This window comes from Octopus sinensis, linkage group LG8 (genome assembly GCF_006345805.1).
Source record: "Octopus sinensis linkage group LG8, ASM634580v1, whole genome shotgun sequence".
Classification (NCBI taxonomy): Eukaryota; Metazoa; Mollusca; class Cephalopoda; order Octopoda; family Octopodidae; genus Octopus; species Octopus sinensis.
In genome coordinates, this window is record NC_043004.1 from 5,295,912 (window position 1) to 5,320,165 (window position 24,254).

The following is a 24,254-nucleotide window of genomic DNA, read 5'->3' on the forward strand; positions in this document are numbered from 1 at the left end:
TGACTGCCCTGCCTCCCCCCAAATTTCAGTCCTTGTGCCTTGAGTAAAAAGAATATGTACTGGGTATGTTTTTTGTGGCATCAACACCAGTGAGATAGTCAAATAGCTCTCAAGACAAGATCCCTCAACTGAGGTGGGGAGTAGTATTGAGAGAAGTGGCTTTATGCTAATATGATGAGAGGTTAAAGTATGAGAGAAGGACGGGAATAGGTGTCTTGCTGCTGAGGGGATCAGGGTCTTCCTGACTACAGCAAGATGCCAGATGTCTTGGACCTCAGTATCTTCTTTGTAAAGCTCAGTGTCTTGAGGTCGGCCTTCAGTATTTTGTTTGGTACTTCATCCAGTAGTTACTCCAGTTGGAAAGAAGAGAGGAGAAAGCTGAGAGAGAGGTATTGGATGGAGTACTGAAGGTTGATATCAAGACGTTGAGTCTTACAAGGGAGATGACTAAGGTTCGAGACATCTGGTGCCTTACTGTACTCAAGGGGACCCATCTGCCATGGCAGAACTGATACCAGTGCTGGTGTCACATAAAAAGCACTGGTGCAGGTGTCACATAAAAAGCACTGGTGCAGGTGCCTCATAAACAGCACTGGTGTTGGTGTCACATAAAAAGCACTGGTGCAGTGTCACATAAACAGCACTGGTGTTGGTGTCACATAAAAAGCACTGGTGCTAGTGTCACATAAAAAGCACTGGTGCTGGTGTCGCAAAAAGCACTGGTGATGATGTCACTTAAAAAAACACCCTGTAAAGTGGTTGGCATTAGGAAGGGCATCCAACAATAGAAACCATATCAAAACAGACAACGGAACCTGGTGCGGCCCCTGGCCATACCAGTTCCAGTCAAACAGTCCAACCCATGCCAGCATAGAAAACTGACATACATAGAAAACATATGTAAATACATACATACATTCATTCAAATGGAAGAAGTTGGGGTGGGAAAAGAAATGAGTTAGCAATAGGAATGAAAGAATAATAGAATATGAGGAATATAAAGAAATTTAAGGTGTGATGAAAAACTGTCTGAACAATGAGGTATAAAGAGGTAGTAGTCTATTGGTGAGGAGTGGTGGTTGGGGAACTAGGAGCTGAACTAATGGAAATAGGGCAAAAAAGGCAGTACACTTACCTAAAGTACTTCACACATGATAGGCATGGCTATAGCTGTGTGGTGAAGAAACTTGCTTTGTAAACCATGTGGTTTCAGGTTCTGTCCTACTGTGTGACACTCTGGGCCAAGTGTTTCTGCTATAGCCCTGGGTCAACCATAGTCTTGTGAGTGGATTTGCTAAATTGAAAATCTGTGGAAACCCATTGTATATATGTGTGTGCATGTGTAAATGTGATTGGCAAAAGAGACTGATTGAATAAGTACTAGGCTTACAAAGAATAAGTACTGTGATCGATTTGTTTGACCAAAGGCGGTGCTCCAGCATGGCTGCAGTCAAATGAGTGAAACAAGTAAAAGAATAAAAGAATAATTATATTAGAAAGAGAGAATGAACAGGCAAGACATGTAATTAGTTAAGAGCATGTAATTTATAATTCAAACATAATTGCAGAGTTGTTAGAGTAAATAAGGGTGTAAGTAGTTGTGCATAAAGCTTTACAGCCGTTTCAAGAATATCTGTCCATATGGGACATATCTCATTGGGCAAAGATTTCCATATTAAAGCCTTCAGAGAGGAAGCTCTTAAGAATGTCTTTAATAAAGGATATTAATAGTTACCAGTTCCACATATACATAACACAGTGCAAATAAATGCAGGACAAAAGCATGTAAAATAGAATAATGTACCTGACCTAATCCATCCCTTCCATTGATAATTGCCCCACCTACCCCACTCCACCCCTCCACTTATACTATCTCTTCTCCCCTATGATAACAAATACCAGTCTGTTTCAGGGTTGCTAATTTACAGCTGAATGGCATGGAGCAAAGTGAAATGAGGTGTTTTGTTCAAGAACACAAACTGCCACCCAGCCTAAGAATCGAAACTTCAACCTTAATCGTGAATTGAACACCCTAACCACTAAGTAGCCCCCATGTGCTTTCACAATTTAAAACTAGCATCCTTAAAATCAATATTAAAGAAAATAAATCTAGCAAAGAAAAAAAAAGTAACAAAAGATAATAACTGTACAAATAGTGATCAGGCGTTTTGCAATCTAAAAACAATTTTCTTACCTGAACTCAGCTTCCACTGGAGTCTTGAAATTTCTTCCCCGAAAGAAATTTTCTCTCGGTTAAGAACTGAGTGCACTAAAGGAATTTGAAGGAAAATAAAACATTACCAGTATTAATTATTATTAAAATTACTATTATTATTACTATTAGTAGTAATCTGTTTTCTTGTAATCCTTCTATTTAAGACAATATAAAATATGATTTCAAATTTTGGCACCTAGCCAGCAGTTTTGGAGTACGGGGCAAGTCGAACACATAGATCTCAGTGCTCAACTGGTACTTATGTTACTGGCCCTGGAAGGATGAAAAATGTCAAAATTAACCTCGGAATGTGAACTCGAAACATAAAAAAAATGGATGAAATGCTGCTAAGCATTTTCTCTGGTGCATAATGATATCCTGACAGCTTACCACATCATCACCATCATCGTTTAACATCCGTTTTCCATGCTAGCATGGGTTGGACGGTTCGACTGGGGTCTGGGAAGCCAGGAGGCTGTGCCAGGCTCCAGTCTGATCTGGCAGTGTTTCTACAGCTGGATGCCCTTCCTAACGCCAACCACTCCATGAGGAGGCTGGCAAACGACCACGATCGGTTGGTGCTTTTTACGTGTCACCGTCATGGACGCCAGTCAGGCAGCACTAATAATAATAATAATAATAATCCTTTCTACTAGAGGCACAAGACCTAAAATTTGTAGGGAGAGGCTATGCCGATTACATCAACCCTAGTACTTGACTGGTACTTAATTTATCGACCTTGAATTGATGAAAGGCAAGCATTTTGCCTGGCATGCTAATGATTCTGCCAGCTCACTGACTTAATAATAATAATATTAATAAAAATCATAATAATAATAATAAGAAGAAGAAGAAGAAGAAGACACCTGATGGAAGTTATTCATCCAAGTGGTCTAAACTGAAAAATCATTAATTTGCCCATTACAGGAGTTAATAATCCAGAAAATTATAATCTTGATATTTGTATAGCTAATTTATATTATTTATATTGTCTGTTGTTAATTACAATACAATATTTTAAAGAAAAATAGTGTTACAAATTAGAAATGAAACAAAAGATTGTCTATTACGAATATAAATTATTGACATGAAAGGGAACCATCCAGATTTATCTCCCTTCAACCAGTAGCGTTTTCTTTTTTATTTCTATCCGTTAGTTTTAATTTGAAAGTCTATTTTAGTTTCGTTTTTTGATGTTTAGCCCTAGGTTAGTCCTCCTTGAGCTCTATGATCCAAGGCGTTCCAGTAACAGCCCTCTATTTTTCAGACATAATCTACATAGGTCTGGATTATTCAATGCATTCTCTTTTTTCTGCTTTTTTTTCTCCGGAGTGCAGTGCATTTAGAATATATTTGTTGATTTAATATAAAATTATTACTGTCCCCACTTGTAGCTCAATATATTGATTTCAAATTCTGGCACAAGGCCAGAGGTTTCCGGGGAGCGGTAAATCGATTACACCGACCCCATTGCTCTACTGGTATTTATTCTATCAACCCGGAAAGGATAAAAGGCAAAGTCAACCTCGGCAGAATTTGAACTCAGAACATGAAGACAAACGGATCTTTTCGCTTTGACCGGCAGATTTTAAAAATAATTTCTTTGTAACTAAACACTTTTAAACTTCGTATACTGGTAGAATGTGTTTATAAAACATCTTTTTCTCTTGGCTTTCTTGATATAAACACACTCTACCAGTATACGAAGTTAAAAATTTTTTAGTTACATGGAAATTATTTTAAAAAGATCCAGACAAACAAAATGCCTTTTAAGCGTTTTTACTTGGCATGCAAATGATTCTATCGGCCCACTATAGTTCAAGAAATTCAGTGTATTCACAACAGTCTATCTCATTTCCTTTTACTGTTTATTTACTCTTCTCTTTTATTAAGATTTATGTCACTTCAAACAATAAAAAGTTTCTTATCCAACTGTATGACCGTCCTTTTATCGCTTTTACCCACTCAGTGCTCTACTTCTGATTGAAACTGCCCTTCGCTCAGCCTTGTAGTACCGTCTATAACTCTCTTGTTTGCACAAGTAATCAAAGTTGTTGATGTTTCTGACTCATATCTACTTGCTGTAGTCTAACAGTGCTGCTTATGATAAGGTCTTGTTAACTGCTGTCACTTTAAGATGCCCTTCAGATCATTTATCATTTCCAGTGTCTCCCTCTCTCTCTCTCCTCCACTTTGAATTACATTCCATAGAACATCAGGGTTAAGGTTATGGTTCACAAACTATAAGTTATCATCGTCATCATCATCTCAATTGATGTGTGTTTTCCATGCTGGTTTAGGTTGGACAGTTCGGTCTGGTGAGCCAGAGGACTGCTTTAAGCACTTGTATGCTTTAGCATAGTTTCTCCTACTGAATGTCCTTCCTAATGCCAACCACTTTACAGAGTGTACCGGACACTTTTTATGTGGCACCAGCACCTGTGAGGTCACCAAATAGCTTGCAAGACAAAGATTTCTTAACTGACAGGGGGAGTGGTATTGGAGCAGATGGCTTTGTGCCAGGTGATGAGAGGTTAGAATATAAAGGGACAAAAACCAGTGTCTTGCTGTAGAGAAGTACATGGGTAACCCAACTGGAGGGAGAGCGAGAGAGGGAATGAAATTTGTGGTGACATGCTAGGATATTACGCCCTCAAGGTACAAGGAGGTAAATGTAAAAAGAATGGTGATAGAGGATTGGAAGAGCAAGTGAGAAGGGGCTGCAATGAGACAATGAGATTGCAAAGGGGAAGAGGGGAGAGAAAGGGGATATAAGCTCCATTAATCAGTTCCAATTCCTATTTGCAGCTTTATCATGTCCCTTATAAATAACGTCACTGAGAAAAGGATGGCTATGTGATTCAGAAGTTTGCATGGCTAGAGTATTACATTGATATGATGTACATTTACTGTAATTTTTGTTACCTTTACAATCTTAATTGTCATTATTTTCATTGTCATGAAGGCAGTGAACTGGCAGAATCGTTAGCATACCAGGTGATATGCTTAGCGTTCCGCTGAGGTTGACTTTGCCTTTCATTCTTTCAGGGTTGATAAATTAAGTATGAGTTGCATACCGGGGTCAATCTAATCAACTGCCCTCCTCTCCCCAAATTTCGGGCCTTGTGCCTAGAGTGGAAAAGAATTGTGAACACGCTAGATGAAATGCTTAGCAGTATTTTGCCTGTCGTTCCATTCTGAGTTCAAATTCTGCCAAGGTTGACTTTGTCCTTCATCCTTTCGAGGTTGATAAAAATAAGTACCTGTTGAAAACTGGGGGTGATGTAATTGAGTCATCTCCTCCTCCAAAATTGCTGCCCATGTGGCAAAATTTGGAACCATTATTTTCATTATCATGATCATCAAGATTATTATCCTTATGACTAGAAGGTGTCATCACCCACATCTCATAGCTTTTGTTTTAAATGTCTAATTTTCTGATGGTGACCAAATGGTTGATGTATTTGAAAACTGGGCCCACAAGTGAAACTTTAATAATCTTTGTCATCCCACCACTGTCTGTTATTTTTATTTTTTGCTTGTTTCAGTCATTGGACTGTGATCATACTGGGGCACCACCTTGAAGACTTTAGTCAAACAAATCAGCCCTCTCTCCAGTTCTTATTTTGTTAATCTCCATTGCCAAACTGCTAAGTTACTGGGCCTTAAACCAACCAAGACCAGTTGTCAAGCGATGGTGGGGACAAACTCAAATACACACACATGTCAAGCTTCCATACAGTTTCCATCTATTAAATCTATTTCAGGCCCAAGGTGCCATACAGTGGATCTGAACCTGAAACCATGGTGATGCAAAGTGAATTTCTTAACCTCTTAACATATTTATACAGTTCTGTATTTAAGAGATGAGGAATTATTTACATTATTTACATTCGACGGATATTTGTCCTCGTCTTGTTTGTTGTTAACACAATATTTCAGCTGATATACCCTCTAACCTTCTTCAGATGTCTTGGGGAAATAATAATAATAACATCGAAAAATACCTTAGGAATGAGAACCCAGGTTTGAAATTTCCCTAAGACACCTAAAGAAGGCTGGTGGGGGGTGTATCAGCCGAAATGTTGTGTTAACAACAAACAAGATGAGGACAAATATCCGTTGAATGTAAATAATGCTCTTAACATATTATCTCGTATATTTTCGTTCAGAGATGTCTATTTGAACGACAATAAACATTCACTGTACTCTGAGGTATCTGTCACTTATTTCTAATCCAAAATACTTTACTCTTTTACTCTTGTACTTGTTTCAGTCATTTGACTGTGGCCATGCTGGGGCACCGTATTTTAGTTGAGCAAATCAACCCCTGGACTTATTCTTTGTATGCCTAGCACTTACTCTATTGGTCTCATTTGCCAAACTGATTTGTTACAGGGACATAAACACACCAACATCAGTTGTCAAACGATGGCGGAGGTGACAAACAGACACACACACACACACATGGGCGTACATATATATGATGGTCTTCCTTCAGTTTCTGTCTACAAAATCCACTCACAAGGCTTTGGTTGGCCCGAGGCTATAGTAGAAGACACTTGTCCAAGGTGCCATGCAGTGGGATTGAACCCAGAACCATGTAGTTGGACAGCAAGCTTCTTACCACACAGCCACTCCTGCGCCTTATATACAGATTCAAAATAAATGATGAGAAAATATGGTATCTTTTGCATGGACATTGAAAAAAAAATGTGTATGATAAGAGGTTAACCACACAGCCAGGCATGCAGCTAAATTGTTATTGTAACAATTGGTGATTAGTTCGTTATCTTTATTTCTCACTGTCTGTCTGCGTTAAATAGTTAAAACCTGAAAAACAACTTTCTTACATTCCTTCATCCATCTGCCACAAAAACCACACATTTTCTTCATGTCTTCTCACTTTTTCGTCAGCTTCAGCTATTCTCTTTCTTTCTCATTCTCTCTCTCTTTTTCTTGTGCTCTCTCTCTCTCTCTCTCTCTTCTTTCTCTCTCTCTTGTTCTCTCTCTCTCTTGTTTTCTCTCTCTCTCTCTGTTTTCTCTCTCTCTCTCTCTCTCTCTCTCTCTCTCTCTCTCTCTCTCTTGTTTTCTCTCTCTCTCTTGTTTTCCCTCTCTCTCTCTTGTTTTCTCTCTCTCTTGATCTCTCTCTCTCTCTTGTTTTCTCTCTCTCTCCCTCCCTCCTGTTCTCTCTCTCTTGTTCTTTCTCTCTCTTCGTCTCTCTCTCTCTCCCTCTTTCTTTCCCCTTACACCTTTGCACTATAAGCATATTTGACAATCACTAATATTTCCTTTAAACTCACTGGCAACTACTTTAACCAATTTCCATCTCTTGTGATATCTACATGCACCTAAGACTGCAAGAAGCACTCAATTCACCTTCTTTCCTCCTATCAATTTCTTTGGGTCTCTCACGTCCCAGATCTCACACCAAACACTTTGCTTTGTCCTTCTTCAAGTGAACCACACCTCTCTTCCTCATGCTCGTTTTCTTACCATTGTTAATGTGCAGCAATACAAACACCAGTATTTAAACCTGTGAACCAATGAAGGAAGTGCTATGCAGTTACTTTAATTGCCAGAAATAGCAGCCAAATCTCTTAGATAAGGAAGGACACACCGAATAATGTATTTCTGCATACAGTATTGCTTACAAAATAGATGGGATAGTCATGGCTTCAGTACCCTTGATCTGAGATCTACTCAACCAGACCTGACTTGGAACAAAATAATTAGTATGTTACCAAACATTAATTAAACCTCACCTGTTTATCCCTATCTTTGAAGAACTAAAAATGAATTTGGAATATCTTTGAATTGCAGCCATGCTGAGTGAGGCACTGCTGCCTTGACAGCTTTAGTCAGACAAATCAATGCCGAATACTTATTTTTTTAAAGTCTCTTTTACTCTTTTACCCTGTTACTTGTTTCAGTCATTTGACTTCGGCCATGCTGGAGCACCGCCAAGCTCTAGTTGGAGACTGGGTTACTGCAGTTGGAAGCAGTTACACTAAGAGACTGAGTTATTTTCAGATTAAAAAACCTAATTTGAATTCAGTCTGAATTCTTGCATCAGTGTGGAATTTATAACTTGTTCCAATTGGATTGTGGCCATGCTGGGGCACTACTTTTTGAAGGGTTTAGTCAAACAAATCATCCCCTGTACCTGGTACTTATTCAGTTGGTTCCTTTTGCTGAACTGCAAAGTTATGAAGGTATAAAGAGACCAACACTGGTTGTCAAGCAGTGTGAAGGGAAAACATAAATACAAACACACGGATGCATGTGATGGGCTTCCACTCAGTTTCCATCTACCAAGTCCTCCCACAAGGCTTTGGTCAGCCTGAGGCTGTAGTAAAAGACACTTGCCCAAGGTGCCCCACTAGGACTGAACCACACAGCCATATCTGCATCCATGGGTATTGTCCTATAAGTAGAGTGTTTTAACTGACTGTACCACTGTTTTGATTTCTTACATTGGCACAAGGCCACAAATTCGTAGGAGATGGGTATAGTTGTATTACTTGACTGCCACTTATTTAATTGATCTCAGACGGATGTTCTAAGTTTAAATACTGGAAAGTATATAATAATGTTAATTACATTAAAAGTTAATGTGAAAATCTTTTCAAAAGCTCAACTCATTTACTGCAGAAAGCAGAAATATCACACCAAATTTATGTACCAACCTGTCTTTTTGGTGAGGAATGTTATGTTTAAAACTATTTTCTGTTGAGATATGTCGAGTTTACTGAGGCAATGTGACTTGCAGAAAGTACCAGTTCTATTTTTCGGTAGCATTACTGGAATAACCATGAAATTTAATTTCACATTGAAAAGGTTAAAGAATGTCTTAAAAAACAAATATTAAATTCTAACTTCTATTTTTATGCAAATTTTTGTGACAGTGAGATCCAATGTTTTTATATTCCTATTGAAATATATTTAAAATATTTCGAAGTGATTAAAAAAAAAAAAGAAAAGAATATTGAGTGGGAGAGAAAGAGGACAAAATTCTTTGCTTTTAACTAAACAATCATGTTTGTAAAAAAAATTTTGTGTGAAAACAATTCTAACCTAATTGAAACAAATGGTTTCCTGTTTGAATCTGGTGACATTCTTTCATTATAAAATCTGTTGTATGAGAAAGCATTGGCTGACATCTCACATTGTTTTAAGCTAAACTGGAGAGAATTTTCTTCTCATATAACAACAGCTCTGTGTTGGCCTTAACAACTAAGTTATGTATTTACTTTCCATGCTATACTATAAATAGTGAGGCAATGGCTACTTTTACATGTCTGAAAATAAAAGTTTTCCCTTTATTCATCATTATTCTCGTCATTATCGTCATCACCACTTTTTCTATGATGGCCTCCCTATATAGAAACATAAAGGAGAACGCATTCTTGATATGTGCTTTTTCAGTTGTCATCGTTATCATTAGTGGTACCACTGATGACAATTTACTAATTATTAGTGTTGAAGCATGAGCATTATATCATTGAATAAGAATGTTATTTGATGGCTTGGAAGGTGCACAAGCATAATATACTCACAAATCTCAGCAGCACATATTCAGGAAAAATGGTTTTGTGCGTGTGTTAATGCTTGTAATGGGTTATGAGAGGCCCTATTTTGGCAAACAGAATCCCGGGTGATTTTTTATTTTTGAGGCATGACTTTAGTAAAAAAAAACAAAAGTATGACTTACATGCCATCAAATATGGCGTATGATTTTCATGGTGTTTATTTATTTATTTCAGTAACATTTGTGATGCAAAGGAAACAGTTTTGGTTGGGAATTGAAAATGAATTTTGGACGGTATTCATCTAGAATTTAGCTCTAAATTACATTACAGCATTAATCATTTTAACAGAAAAAATAAATAAGTAAATGAGTGGAAATTGAATTGATGAGTGTGTTAAATAATAAGGCACTAAAAGAGAACAACTCTTCCCAGACACAATAAAATATGCTTCAACACATAAATTCACCAATGCTAGAACGGGACGACACTGCATAGTGCCAAAGATCCCAGCAATGCCATCACGCTTCAGGACCAGCTTCTGCAACAGCCTGGGTTTCATGGGCCCACAGCTTTTTAATATTCTCCCAAAGAGTCTGAGGAACTTGCACAAAGTAGATGTAGCGGTTTTTAAATCAAAACTGGACATCTTCCTGTCGAGAGTCCCAGATGAACCTACCTCATGGCAAGAGGTGCAAATGAGAGTAGCTATATCAAACTCCATTCTTCACCAAGTGCCACACATTAGAAGAGGTTCTTCGCAATAACAGTGTAGCACAAAACGGTGGTGCATCAGCATGGCCACAGCTCTGAGCTGAAACTAGAGAAAAAAAAAAGAATCTTGCAAACCAAATACAAACTGAAACATTTTAATAATGTTTTCTCTATAAATTGATCCATCAACAATTTTATGGAAAGAAGAGATTATGATCATCATAATTCAACATTTGTTTTCTATTTTTGTGTGGGTTGCATGGTTTGACTGGATCTGGCAAACCACAGGGCTGCACCTAGCTCCATTGTCAACTTTGGCATGGTTTTTGTACAGTCTGATGCGTTTCCAGCCCAGCACACTGCTTTACAATGTTTGCTGCATACTTTTTTATGCCACTGGCACTAGTGATGGTGCCAAATAATTTGCAAAATGGAAAGAGCACAAAAGGTGACCCACCCCCCAACTACCACTTATACGTAAGTAGGTTTAAGAAAAAATCCCCAAAATCTAGCACTCTGTTGGTTATGGTGATGAAGGTTCCAGTTGATTCAATCAATGAAACAGCCTGCTTATGAAATTAATGTGTAAGTGGTCGAGTACTCCACAGACATGTGTGCCCTTAATGTAGTTCTCAGGGAGATTCAGTGTAACACAGAGTGTGACAAAGCTGGCCCTTTGAAATACAGGTTCTACTAATTTTTGACAGCTGAGTGGACTGGGGCAACGTGAAATAAAGTGTTTTGCTCAAGGACATAGCGTGTCACCAGGAATTGAACTCATGACCTTACGATTGTTAGCCAAATGCCCTAACAACTAAGCCATGCGTTTAAGATATAAATAAAATAATTGTAGCACAGTGGAAGTGGCAACACTGATCTCAGGGTCATAAGTTCAAATTCAACTAAAGCTGTTTGGTAAGACTTCTGTTTATTTCCAGATTGCATAATTGAACAAAGTAAGAAACAAGCTTCATTTTTACTTCACAGCCAAGTGGTTTGACTCTAGAATTTACAGTATTTACTTGTATACAGGTTACGCAATTTTATATCTCATTTCAACTGAAAAAAAAACTGGGGTGAAACTTATGGGACAAAGCTAAAACTATACAGGGAAAAATATTTGTACCAAGATCTAATACTAAATTAGGAGTGTATCTTATGCACGAATAAATATGGTAAATTCAGATATTAATAAGAACAGCTGCCAAATAGATATTTTAAAACTTCTAATTAATATGTTTTAACTTCACTAGTCTAGGCCATATTTAATAGTTTCATTATTAGACTGGAAGACTAATATTAATTACATGATATTAACATATTTTATCAGCTTTGGGTGTGAGCTGAAAGGCAAGTCAATCCAAGCACAACTTTAACCATTTTGTTACTGTATTTATTTTGAGATGCTCTGTGTTTCTTTCAATTACTTTTTAATATAACAAAGAATTTAGTAAAATAACTTAGTTATGATTCAGCTAGTGTTAGGAACATAAATTGTGACTAAGGTTTGGTGGAAGATTTTAATTCAAAACTTATGAAAACAAGACATTTGTACTCAGAGCCAGAGTGAGTTTCAGCTGGGTTGGTAATGAAAGGGTTAAGCACTGGAAAGCATTTAGTCAGAGGATTGTACTGTTCTCTCAGCTTATTATTATGTTTGTCACATTAATTATACTAATAATGATTTCAAATTTTTGGCACAAAGCTAGCAGTTCTGGGGGTGGGTGTTTGTTGATTCTATTGACCCCAGTGCATAACTGGTGGTTGTTTTATAATCCTTGAAAAGATGAAAGGCAAAATTGACCTCATTATTATACTAATAATGATTTTTTTTTTATGTTCTAGATCAGGCCTGGCCAACTTAAATTACATTGTGGGCCGCTTTAATCAGAGAAAGTCTTTTGAGGGCCGCTTGTATACTTTATGCACTAATAGTCAAATAATCAAATTACAGAATCAAGAATTTTCCATATCTTTCGTTTATTCTTTTACTTGTTTCAGTCATTTGACTGCAACCATGCTGGAGTACCACCTTTAGTTGAACAAATCAACCCCAGGACTTATTCTTTGTAAACCTAGTACTTATTCTATCGGTTACTTTTGCCGAACTGCTAAGTGGCGAGTACGTAAACACATCAACATCGGTTGTCAAGTGATGGTGGGGGGACAAATACAGACATAAATAACAAACACACACATGCATACACACACACACACACACACACACACGCTTACAACTGATCTACCTCAATGCCATAGCAACCACCCTCATACCATCTCGCCCTCTTGCCAGGTTTTGGGCATTCTCCCTTTTCAAGCCAGCCCTCTCAATCTCCTCCTCCACATTTTCATCAGACTACCTCGCTTTCCTCAGACCATTGGCCATCATAAGGCAAATCATGCTTGCAAAACCCAGGATGAAGGTTTGCAACTTCCTTTTTGAGGTAGGCAGATGCAGCCCACTCCAACCTTTGGGCTGGCTGGTGCCCATTCTCCTTTTCTATCATGAGGCTTTCTCGGAGCTGGATTTTCTACGGGGAACATGCCCTTGCTTACCCCCAGCTTCAGTTTCTAGATATGAGTGGTCCTGAGACCATGATTTTTAAGAAATGTGCAGGAAAACTAGCTCAGGAAGGCAGGGATGCTACTCCTTGAGACCCTGTTTTTTCCACTTTTAATTTGAATCCTTTCTAATATTATTTGAATTAATATGAAAAACATTTTTATTATAGTGTTGTTGTTTTTCTTTTTATTTTGTGGCTTTAATCTTCCTCTACAACTTTTATATCATTTTTGAAATTTGAATAAATTTCATCTCTTTAGACATATGACAATGGAGTGCTTAGTAGTAAAAAGAAAATAAAAACAAATTTTCTGAAAATACAATACTTTTTTAGTAAACTCTAAAAAAAAAGAAAGAAAAGAAAAGTTGTTGGAAAGAAATTTAATGCAAAGTTTCTAAAGGGAATTTTTAGAAAATATATTGTGAAAAATTGTTCACTGTACATTAGGAATTATGAGAAGAATGACATGAGGCCTTGTTTAACCCTTTAGCATTTAAACTGGTCATAGTCAGCCTAAATACTCTTTCTGTTTTATGTTCAAACCGACCAGATCTAGCCTCTCACATCAACCCTACAATGCCATTGTAAAAAGAAACAATCACATCAGTGAAATCTCAAAGCTACAAGATAATGCATGATTAATTCAAAATAAGTGAATAAATAAGCATTACATTTGACAGAGCAATCTGATTGCTAAAGGTTAAAGTTAAAATATACATACAGTATAGAATTGGTAGATTCAGGTGAGATTATTGCAACTGACGTGCAAGAGGCTTTGAATATATATTACAGGTGTGTGAGTGAAGGCTTGGCTTACCAAACAGCTGGTCCATTCTTGGCTGCAATCCAATGTAGAATTTGTGTTTGTCTGACAATGCTGCATCTTAAATATCTAAGCAATACTCTAAAAATATTTCATCCTTTGAAAGCTGCTTGCTCTTTACAAATATGTGGTGGGTATTTTAAGATGTGTCCCACTTTAAAATACCCACCATGGAAATGTTATGCCCATCACATTCAAGCGAGGGCGTTGCCAGTGCCGCTGGACTGGTTCCTGTGCAGGTGGCACGTAAAAAACACCATTTGAGCGTGGCTGTTGCCAGTACCGACTGACTGGCCCTCATGCTGGTGGCACGTAAAAGCACCCACCACACTCACGGAGTGGTTAGCGTTAGGAAGGGCATCAAGCTGTAGAAACTCTGCCAGATCAGATTGGAGCCTGGTGCAGCCATCTGGTTCACCAGTCCTCAGACAAATCGTCCAACCCATGCTAGCATGGAAAGCGGACGTTAAACGACGACGACGATGATGATGATGATTTACATCCATGTATGTTTTTTGTCATGCAAGGTACTTGGTGTCATGTAAAAAGCACTGGTGCTGGTGTCACATAAGATTCACTGGTGATGGTGCCACATAAACAGCACTGGTGGTGATCTCACATAAAAAAAAAACACTGGTGCCTAATAAAAAAGCACCCAGTACACTCTGTAAAGTGCTTGGTATTAGGAAGGGTATCCAACTGTAGAAACCTCGCCAAAACAGACAGTGAAGCCTGGTGCAGTCTAAATGAACGATTTTTGCTCAAGAACATTATGGACCACTTGGTCCTGTAATCGAAACCACAACCTTGCGATCATGAATGCAACACCCTAACCACTATGCTACATGCCCTCACTATCCCTCTACGTTTTATTTTCTCCAGCTGTTACTAATATACAAATCCCATCAGGGATGACATGTAATACTTTTGGCATGTAAGAGAACCATCTGAACGTGGCCATTGCCAGCGCCGCCCCGACTGGCCTCCGTGCCGGTGGCATGTAAAAAGCACCATCCGATCATGGCTGTTGCCAGCCTCGTCTGGCCTCCGTGCCGGTGGCACGTAAAAAGCACCATCTGATCGTGGCCGTTTGCCAGCCTCGTCTGGCACCTGTGCTGGTGGCATGTAAAAAGCACCCACTACACTCACGGAGTGATTGGCGTTAGGAAGGGCATTTAGCCGTAGAAAAATTGCCAGATCAGACTGGGCCTGGTGCAGCCTTCTGGCTTCCCAGACCCCAGTTGAACCGTCCAACCCATGCTAGCATGGAAAGCGGACGCTAAACGATGATGATGTTGATGATGATGAAATCAGTGGGGGTGGAGGACTCACTTAGTGTTCAGTTATGAGAAATATTTGTCATGGGACGGTCAATTTTATTGACTTGATAAAATTAGGAAATTAGAGTTGTAACCTTTTTATGAAATAGCTGCTACTACCTTGAATCACAACTAGGTTGTATATTCAATTGACTGGGTGTTTACCATATTATACTACAGCCCTTACTGCTTTCTTCCTGAATAAGGATTTACATTAAATTCAAACATCAACCACATTAACTTGGCTCACTGATCTTTATCATCTAATAAGGGCTATAGGCATGGTTCTGTGGTTAAGCAGTTTGCTTCGCAACCACAGGGCTCCAGATTCTTTCCTATTGCGTGACACCTTGAGTAAATGTTTTCTACTATATCAAAATGAAGTATTAGGGTTGATTTAACCAATTTAAACTTTATATTTATGACCTGGTTCCTATGTTAGAAATGATTAGGACAGTTAGGATGGCGAGCTGACAGAATTGTTAATGTGTCGGACAAAATGCTTAGTGGTAGGCAGTTCTTCTGGCTTTTTATGTTCAAATATTGGCGAGGTTGACTTTGCTTTTGGTGTTGATAAAATAAGTACCAGTTGAGCACTGGAGTCGATGTAATCGACTTAACCCCTCTCCTAAAATTGCTGGTCTTGTGACAAAATTTGAAACCATTGTGTTGAGACAATACATTTACAGTTTTATTTTCTGTTTTTCATATTTTGAAGTATTGCGATCTGTCGGCCAACTACATTTTCCATCCTGTAGCATTTGAGAGGTTTGGTGGGGTTGGACCACTGACTGCGAGATTCCTGTCTTCACTGGCAGCTCGTCTAGTAGAGGTAACTGGTGAAGCTTGTGAGGGTGCTTGGTTGGCCTAGCGCACCAGCCTCGCCATCACCCATGGCAACGCTGCAAGCGTGCCTCAATAGTCATTAGAGAGATTTCCCAGTGCCCCAAAATTTTCAACCTAAAGTGATGAATTACTCTTTTACGCTTTTACTTGTTTCAGTCATGTGACAGTGGCCATGCTGGAGCACTGCCTTTAGTCGAGCAAATTGACCCCAGCATCGGTTGTCAAGCGATGTTGTGGGGGACAAACACAGAAACATATATACACGCATACATATATACACACACACACATATATACGACGGGCTTCTTTCAGTTTCCATCTACCAAATCCACTTAGAATACTTTGGTCGGCCCGAGGGTATAGTAGAAGACACTTGCCCAAGGTGCCGCGCAGTGGGACTGAACCTGGAACCATGTGGTTGGTATGCAAGCTACTTACCACACAGCCACTCCTACGCCTTGTTTTTGTTTTGTTTTCTTCTTATTCTTATGTATATATTTAATAAATGGAACAACTTTAAAAAAATTGGCGCGATTTGTAATAAATTCTCGTATATTTTGAAATATAATTTTATTTTTACATCGTAGCGACTAAGACACAGCTTAGTCTGTTGTTAGGACTCGTCGAGGTTACAAAGAGATATCACTATATTAAAGTTTGTTGTAGCAGTTGAAGTATAGTTTGATCCCATCGTTTGGGAAAGAAAATAATCTTTAGTTCATTAAAGCATGTAATATTTTAGTTGGAGGGCCAACTTTGAGTGATTTCTTTTTTTTTTTTTTTTTTGAGACATCTTGCGGGGGCAAATTTGCATCTTATTTGCCTTCAAATACAACTACAACACCGGAAAACTTCATTGTCAACGTCAGGGGAGAGAAAGAGTTAATTAAAATTCGTAAATTAAAGATAAGTTCGAGTGCCATGAGGAAGGGTGAATTGACAAGTCGTTGAAGGGACGGACCTCTCTCTACCCTGATACTTCAAAACTCTACTCACAAACATATAATATGATATAATATAATACATATGAAGTTGTTTATATCAGTGGCTGGTAACGTCTCTAAACTATATTATATTAAAAGATACAGACTGGAAAAGTTTAATTTCTTCAATGTCTAAAATAACATTTCATATTATTTTCCTTCATTGTTAAATAATGAATAAAAAAAACGTAACTGTTTTTTCTTCACTGAATAAATGCAACCGGACACAGTGGTAAGGAATTGTCGAGACTTTAGTTTATATGTGTGACGGAAGGTCGGTCGGTTGGTCTCTCAAGTTGATATGTTCTAACTCGTCAAGAGCAGCTGACTATCTCGGTTAAGAGTGTCAGCGCATGGGACGTGTCAGATTAGTGCGAGTTTCAAATATTTTACGACCAAAACATTGTCTATCACGCGCACACACGTATACAGCCAAACTACTGCATGTCTGAGAACAAAGTATCGACTGTTGGATCGGTTTCCAACTATTGACAACACGGAATCCTTCCCTATTCAAAAGTCATGTCGGACGTGGCTGATACTAAACGTTCCTATTTCGTTGCTACTCCGCCGTTTAATAACCACTTTCATGTAACTGCTTATTGTCAACAATCCCATAGCTGGATAACTTGCCTCTTCCCTCGTCACTACCGGAAGATTACTTCTCGAAACTCAACAATCCGTTCTATCTTAACAAATTGGTATGTAAGTCTCCCTTTTCTCTCGTATTTATTTTTGCCCACTCCCCGCCCTCTCCCTGAGTCGTCTCCTATCTGAGAAAATCAGTCTATTCCTTTCTGTTGTGGAGTCATATTTTTTTCGCAAGCATTTAAAAATTTTTACTTGTTTATTTATTTATTTTATCAACATTCTTGTTTCATGATGCTCCTACTTCGTTTATATGCATACATACCTACCTGAAGACCCTGTGCACTTACAGGTGAAAGTCGACCAAAATAAAAATATCGTTTTATCATCGCCATATATATATAGAAAGTGAGAGAGGGGGTAGTAAGAAAACTTAGAGAAGCTTCACAGTAGAAAGCGCACGCACACATATATATGTATACACGCATACACACATATATAAACTCGCGCGCGCGTTTTTCTCTCCACCTTTTCTTTAACGAAATAATTAAATAACGCTTCAAAAGAAATGAGTCAACAACACTAGCGACAATAGACATAAAAGAATGCATTAAAAAGTTAATAAATGTTTGTCTACTCCGTTACACACTGAATTCACTTGGACAATAAATCTGTTTTCTTTTCTTTCTGTAAACAACGCCTTAACAAAGAGGGAGGCCTCTAAGTGGTCGCTCGGCTTGCTTGAAATAGCAGCCAGAAGTCCTTTCAGATTTCATCTTACCGTCTCAGGTAAGGACGGACACATTAGATTATGCAGTCTAAGATAGATTATGTCTGTAAAATAATTCGGGATGGTAATGACTGGAGCCAAACAACAAAAAACAAGAGTTTATATTCGTTCACATGACTAATAGTTTTCTTATTACAACTGTTATTGTTTTTGCTTTTGTTTCTGTAGTTAATTGAAATTACGGTATTATAATATTATAAAACAGTTGGCTCGAAGATCAAATTGGGGTTAAACTATAATGTGTGTTTGTATGTGCCGTATTGTTAAAATTTGTGAAATACCTTTGTTATAACGAGAGCATAGCAATGCTACTCCCACCTGGGTGGTTAAACTGCTGCTCTGCTTTTATACCGAGATATTTATACATATTTTAGACATTCGTCAACTTGTAAGTATGTGTGTTGTATATAATATATAATAATAATAATAATAATAAATAAATAAAAAGACAGTTAGATATAACTGTCGTGAGATATTAAATACATTTAAGAAATTTGAAGATATTAAGTGTTGTTTAAGTTCTGTGTCGTTGACAACACTGAATTGTATTTATTTATTTTTTATCTTTATTTGTTTTGTACATATTAGATCAGACTTCCTCTTTCTCATTCACCCTTTCTCCCGGCGAAAGACCAACAATCAGCTGGTTTAACGAACACACACTCCCCCCCACCTCGCTCTCTCACACATTCATATACACACACTTATGTAACATTACCAATCCTTGTGGTCTCGACTTCACAACGGCTTGGTATTTTTAGTAAATTACTCCTCTGGGTGTGCATTCACTAATCATTGACAGATAGTTGCTATGCTTGTGTAAACAGAAATGTCGTTGAGAAAAACCTTAATTTTTGCCTGAAGGTGGAGCGGTTGGGAAGAGGAATATCTTATTACTCCTGGGCAAAATGTAATACTTAACGGCATTTCGTCCGTCTATATGTTCTGAGTTCATATACTGTCGAGGTCTACTGTGCCTTTCATCCTTTCGGATTCGATAAAATATGTACCGGTTGAGCACTGGGATCAGTGTAATCGACTGACCCCACTCTCCCCCAAAATTGCTGGCCTTGTGCCAAAATTTGAAACCGTTATTATTATTCCAACCATTCCGGCTTTTTGTAATCCAAGTTCAAATTTCACCAAGGTCCACTTTGTCTTTCGTCCTGTCGGGTTCGATAAAATAAGGACCAATTGAGCACTGGGGTTCACGTAATTAACTTACCTCCTCCCCACAAAATTACTAGCTTTGGGCTAAAATTTGAAAAACTCATCATTTAACGTGCGTTTTCTGTTCTGGGATGAGTTAGACGGTTTGGCAGGAGCTGGCAAACCAGAGAGCTTGTTTTGGGATGGATTCTACAGCTGGATGCCCTTCCTAACGCCAACCACTTTACAGTGTACTGGGTGCTTTTTACGTGGCAACAGCATGGGTGCCTTTTTAATGACATTGGCATGAGTACTTTACGTGACACTGGCATGAGTGCTCTTATTGAGGTTCATGTAATTAACTTACTCCCTCTCCACAAAATCACTGGCCAAAATTTGAAACATCATCATTTAATGTCCATTTTCCATGCTGGCAAGAGTGCTCTTTATGAGGCACCGGCACTAACCATTATTATGATGCCAGTACCGCCTGACTGGTCCTCATGCTGGTGGCACATAAAAAGCAACCACTACACTCTTGGAGTAGTTGGTGTTAGGAAGGGCATCCAGCTGTAGAAACATTGCCTGATCAGATTTGGGCCTGGTACAGCCTCCTGGCTTGCCAGCCCTCAGTCAAACCGCCTAACCCATGCCAGCATGGAAAGCAGACGTTAAACGACAATGATGACGATGATGATGATTATTATTATGCAGGCGCAAGAGTGGCTGTGTGGTAAGGAACTTGCTTACCAGTCACATGGTTTTGGGTCAGTCCCATTCCATGGCACCTTGGGCAAGTGTCTTCTGCTATAGCCTCAAGCTGACCAAAGCCTTGTGAGTGGATTTGGTAGATGGAAACTGAAAGAAGCACATATATGTGTGTGTGTGTATATATATATATATATATATATATATATATATATATATGTATGTATGGGTGTGTATATGTTTGTGTGTCTGTTTGTCCCCCCAACATTGCTTGACAAGCGATGCTGGTGTGTTTACATCCCCATAACTTAGCAGTTTGGCAAAAGAAACCGATAGGGTAAGTACTAGGCTTACAAAGAATAAGCCCCAGGGTCGATTTGCTTGACTAAAGGCGGTGCTCCAGCTAGGTCATAGTCAAGTTACTGAAATAAGTAAAAGAATAAAAGCAAGAATTATTATTATTAAGGTGCTGAGCTGCCAGAATTGTTAGCATGCTGGACAAAATGCTTAGCAGTATTTTGCCCGTCACTACATTCTGAGTTCAAATTCTACCAAGGTCAGCTTTGATATTCATCCTTTCGGGGTTGATATAATCGACTTATCCCTCCTCCAAAGTGGCTACCGTTATTATTCCAACTATTTAAATTTATTAAATGTCTTCATTAAAATTTTTTTTTAAACTAAAAAGTTTTGTCAGCAAAACTTAAAATGATACTCAACAGATATTAATGGAAAATGTAATTTTCAGTCTAAACTATCAGTCTATTGTCTTTCATAATTCTGGAGGTAATAAAGAAATGAAGTACCAGTCATATATTGGTAGTTTATTCTGCCAACTACACTTCTTGTCCTAATATGATTATATTTTATTTAGCATATGAATGGTAGAATTTATAGAGCTGTGGATAGAACATGCCTTGTAGAATTTAGTTATGTCTGAGTTGAAACTCCATTTAGGCGACCTTTGTTTTCCATCATTCTGGTGTTAATGAAATAAAAGCATCAGTCTGGATGTAATCGACTATGATCTTGCTCAGATTATGTGACATTAGCAGAGCTTGCTGCAGTATTTTGATTTGCCAGTTCCTGCTAAACCATCCTATCCATGTCAGCACGAAAAACAGATGCTAAATGATGATACAGTTGTGTTGCTAAATTCTTCATCTTTGGATTTGCTTCTGTCACATTCCTGGTAAATAAATCCTGTTCACACTTGCAGTTGGGACTCCTGGTCACAGCAAGTTTCCTTTCTGCCAGGATATGTTGTTGTTTAACACTTCCTTCAAATCAGTTCTGATTTAGCAGACCAACCTATGATAAAAAGCATTCCATAAAAAGCATAGTTTTATTGGACTACATTATTTTCAAAATCAAAATCAAATTCAATGACTGGCACCCATGCTAGTGGAGCGCTAAGAGTACCATATGAGCATGATTGTTGCCAGAGCAAAAAGCTGGCGTCCGTGCCAGTGGCACGTAAAAAGCACCATTTGAGCATGATTGTTAGCTACGTCACCTTACTGGCACTTGTGCTAGTGGCACATGAAAAAATATTCGAACGAGGTCATTGCCAGTGCTGCTGGACTGGCTCCTGTGTAGGTGGCACATAAAAAGCACCATTTGAGTGTAGTCGTTGCCAGTACCGCCTGACTGGCCCTCGTGCCGGTGGCATGTAAAAGCACCCACTACATTCTCGGAGTGGTTGGTGTTAGGAAGGGCATCCAGCTGTAGAAACTCTGCCAGATCAGATTGGAGCCTGGTGCAGCCATCTGGTTCGCCAGACCTCAGTCAAACCGTCCAACCCATGCTAGCATGGAAAGTGGACTTTAAACAATGATGATGATGATTTTCTTATTTAAGATACTGTAGTGAGAGAATTGACTTTTGTTTCTAGCAAGACAAGTGACCATGTTGATGTTTTCTTGTCAACTTGTCCAGCATATATAAAAGTCACAATTCTGAAGGGTTATTACTCTTGACCAAACACCAGATATTGCCCACTGTTTCAGCTTGTTTTATTATCTTGAAATTATTTAAAATTTTTCCACAGAAATTAAATAATAATAATGATAATAATCTTTTCTACAATAGGCACAAAGCCTGAAATTTGGTGGAGGGGGGTAGTTGATTATATTGACCCCAGTACTTGACTGGTACTTATTTTGTCGACCCTAAAAGGAAGAAAGGCAAAGTGGGCCTTGGCAGAATTTGAACTCACACTGTAGCAGCAGACGAAATACTGCTAAGCATTTCGTCCAGTGTGCTAACGGTTCTGCCAGCTTGCCACCTTAATAATAATAATAATAATAATCCTTTCTACTATAGGCACAAGGCACAATTTTGGGGAAGGTGGCTAGTCAATTGTATCGACCCCAGTGTTTCACTGGTACTTAATTTATTGACTCCGAAATGATGAAAGGTAAAGTTGACCTTGATAACAATCATGATGATGAAAACTAACTGTAACTATAGCAACAAATGGGTTGAATGAAAAGTGTTTCCTCTGGCAGTTTTCGTTTCTAACCAGTAAGACAGGATACTACAATCCTGTTTCAGTTACACCCATTCACAACAACTTGGAAATGTCCACCTTCACAAATACCTAGTTACTTATTACTACCAATCTTTTAACTGTTTGTCGAAGGTGGTATAAATATCACAAACAATGAAGTCTATATATAGCTATGTTAGCTAAATCACATATATGTTTATGCAATACTTTCCTTCGTCTTAAATGTAAGGAGTTCATTCTTGTTTGACGGGCTCTTCAATCAAACTCAAAGCTTTTTGTTTTTAATTTAAATACATACATACATACATAAATATATATATATATATATATATATATATATATATATATATATATATATATATATACATATATATATATATATATAAGTTCACACATTTACTTCAATATTTATACATGCATATATTTCATCTTTTCCACCCATCCCACTTGTGCAAATCCAAACTGTTGATGGACAAGATTGCAATTTGGAACCAAGCCTACTAAGTCCACAACTAATTTCCTGTTAATAGCACAACATACTGTCATTCACGAACTTAGTTGTTTTGCTATTTTTAACATGCACTTTTTCATGCTTGCATGGATCAGATGGAATTTGCTAAAGTAAATTTTCTATGGTCAGATTCCATTCCTGTTGCAAATACTTACCTGTTTTCTAGCAAGCTGATATTTCTCCATGGCTGGACATATTTTTCATGAAAAATTTTAGATGAATAATAAAAGCAATAAAGGGCAATAACAGTGTTGTTTATATTATTATTATTATTATTATTATTATCAGACAATAAGAACAGTGTGATGTAATTGCAATAGATTGTTACCAGTTACAAAATTGAAAACTGATGATGTCCCTCTATCAAAATAGGAACACAAGATTTCCTCATATTTTTGAATTTCTGTGTTTCTGCAGTTGTTTCCATTTTACATTTTGACAAGTTATCAAAATATTGTTCAAACCGATAAGCAGTCTCTTGCAATTGTATCGTGTTCTTCTCAATGTCTTCATGAAGAGTTACGTCAACCTTTATAAAATATTATTATTATTAAGGGGGCAAGCTGGCAGAATCATTAACACACTGGGTGAAATGCTTAGCAGTATTTCGGTCTACTGTTACGTTCTGATTTCAAATTCCACTGAGGTCAATTTTGTCTTTCATCCTTTTGAGGTTGATAAATTAAGTACCAGTGAAATACTGGGGTCAATATAATCGACTAGTTCCCTTCCCTCAGATTTCAGGCCTTGTGCCTTTAGTAGAAAGGATTATTATTATCGTTATTAAGGCTGCAAGCTGGCAGAATCATTAGCATGCCGAGTAAAATGCTTAGAGGCATTTAGTCTGTCTTTACATTCTGAGTTCAAATTCTTCTGAGGTCGACTTTGCTTTTCTTCCTTTTGGGGTTGATAAATTAAGTGCTAGTGAAACACTGGGGTAGGTGTAATCGACTAGTTCCCTCCCCTCAGATTTCAGGCCTTGTGCCTTAGTAGAAAGGATTAT

The 24,254-nt window shown here is 38.0% G+C and overlaps 1 protein-coding gene across 3 annotated transcripts in view; it reads left to right on the forward strand.

Annotated features, from left to right (window-relative positions):
* The window catches only part of LOC115214897 (alsin), a 138,441-nt gene that overhangs the window by 15,746 nt on the left and 98,441 nt on the right, over nt 1-24,254 (forward strand). For 2 of the 3 annotated variants that reach the window (XM_036505222.1, XM_029783932.2), the window contains exon 1: nt 17,283-17,694. The exons of the other annotated variant lie outside the window; for it this stretch is intronic. In XM_036505222.1, coding sequence (XP_036361115.1) covers nt 17,516-17,694 — 179 coding nt within the window. In that variant the 5' untranslated portion in view covers nt 17,283-17,515. Of the gene's footprint in view, nt 1-17,282; nt 17,695-24,254 lie in introns of those variants that run through there. 3 annotated transcript variants of the gene reach the window in all.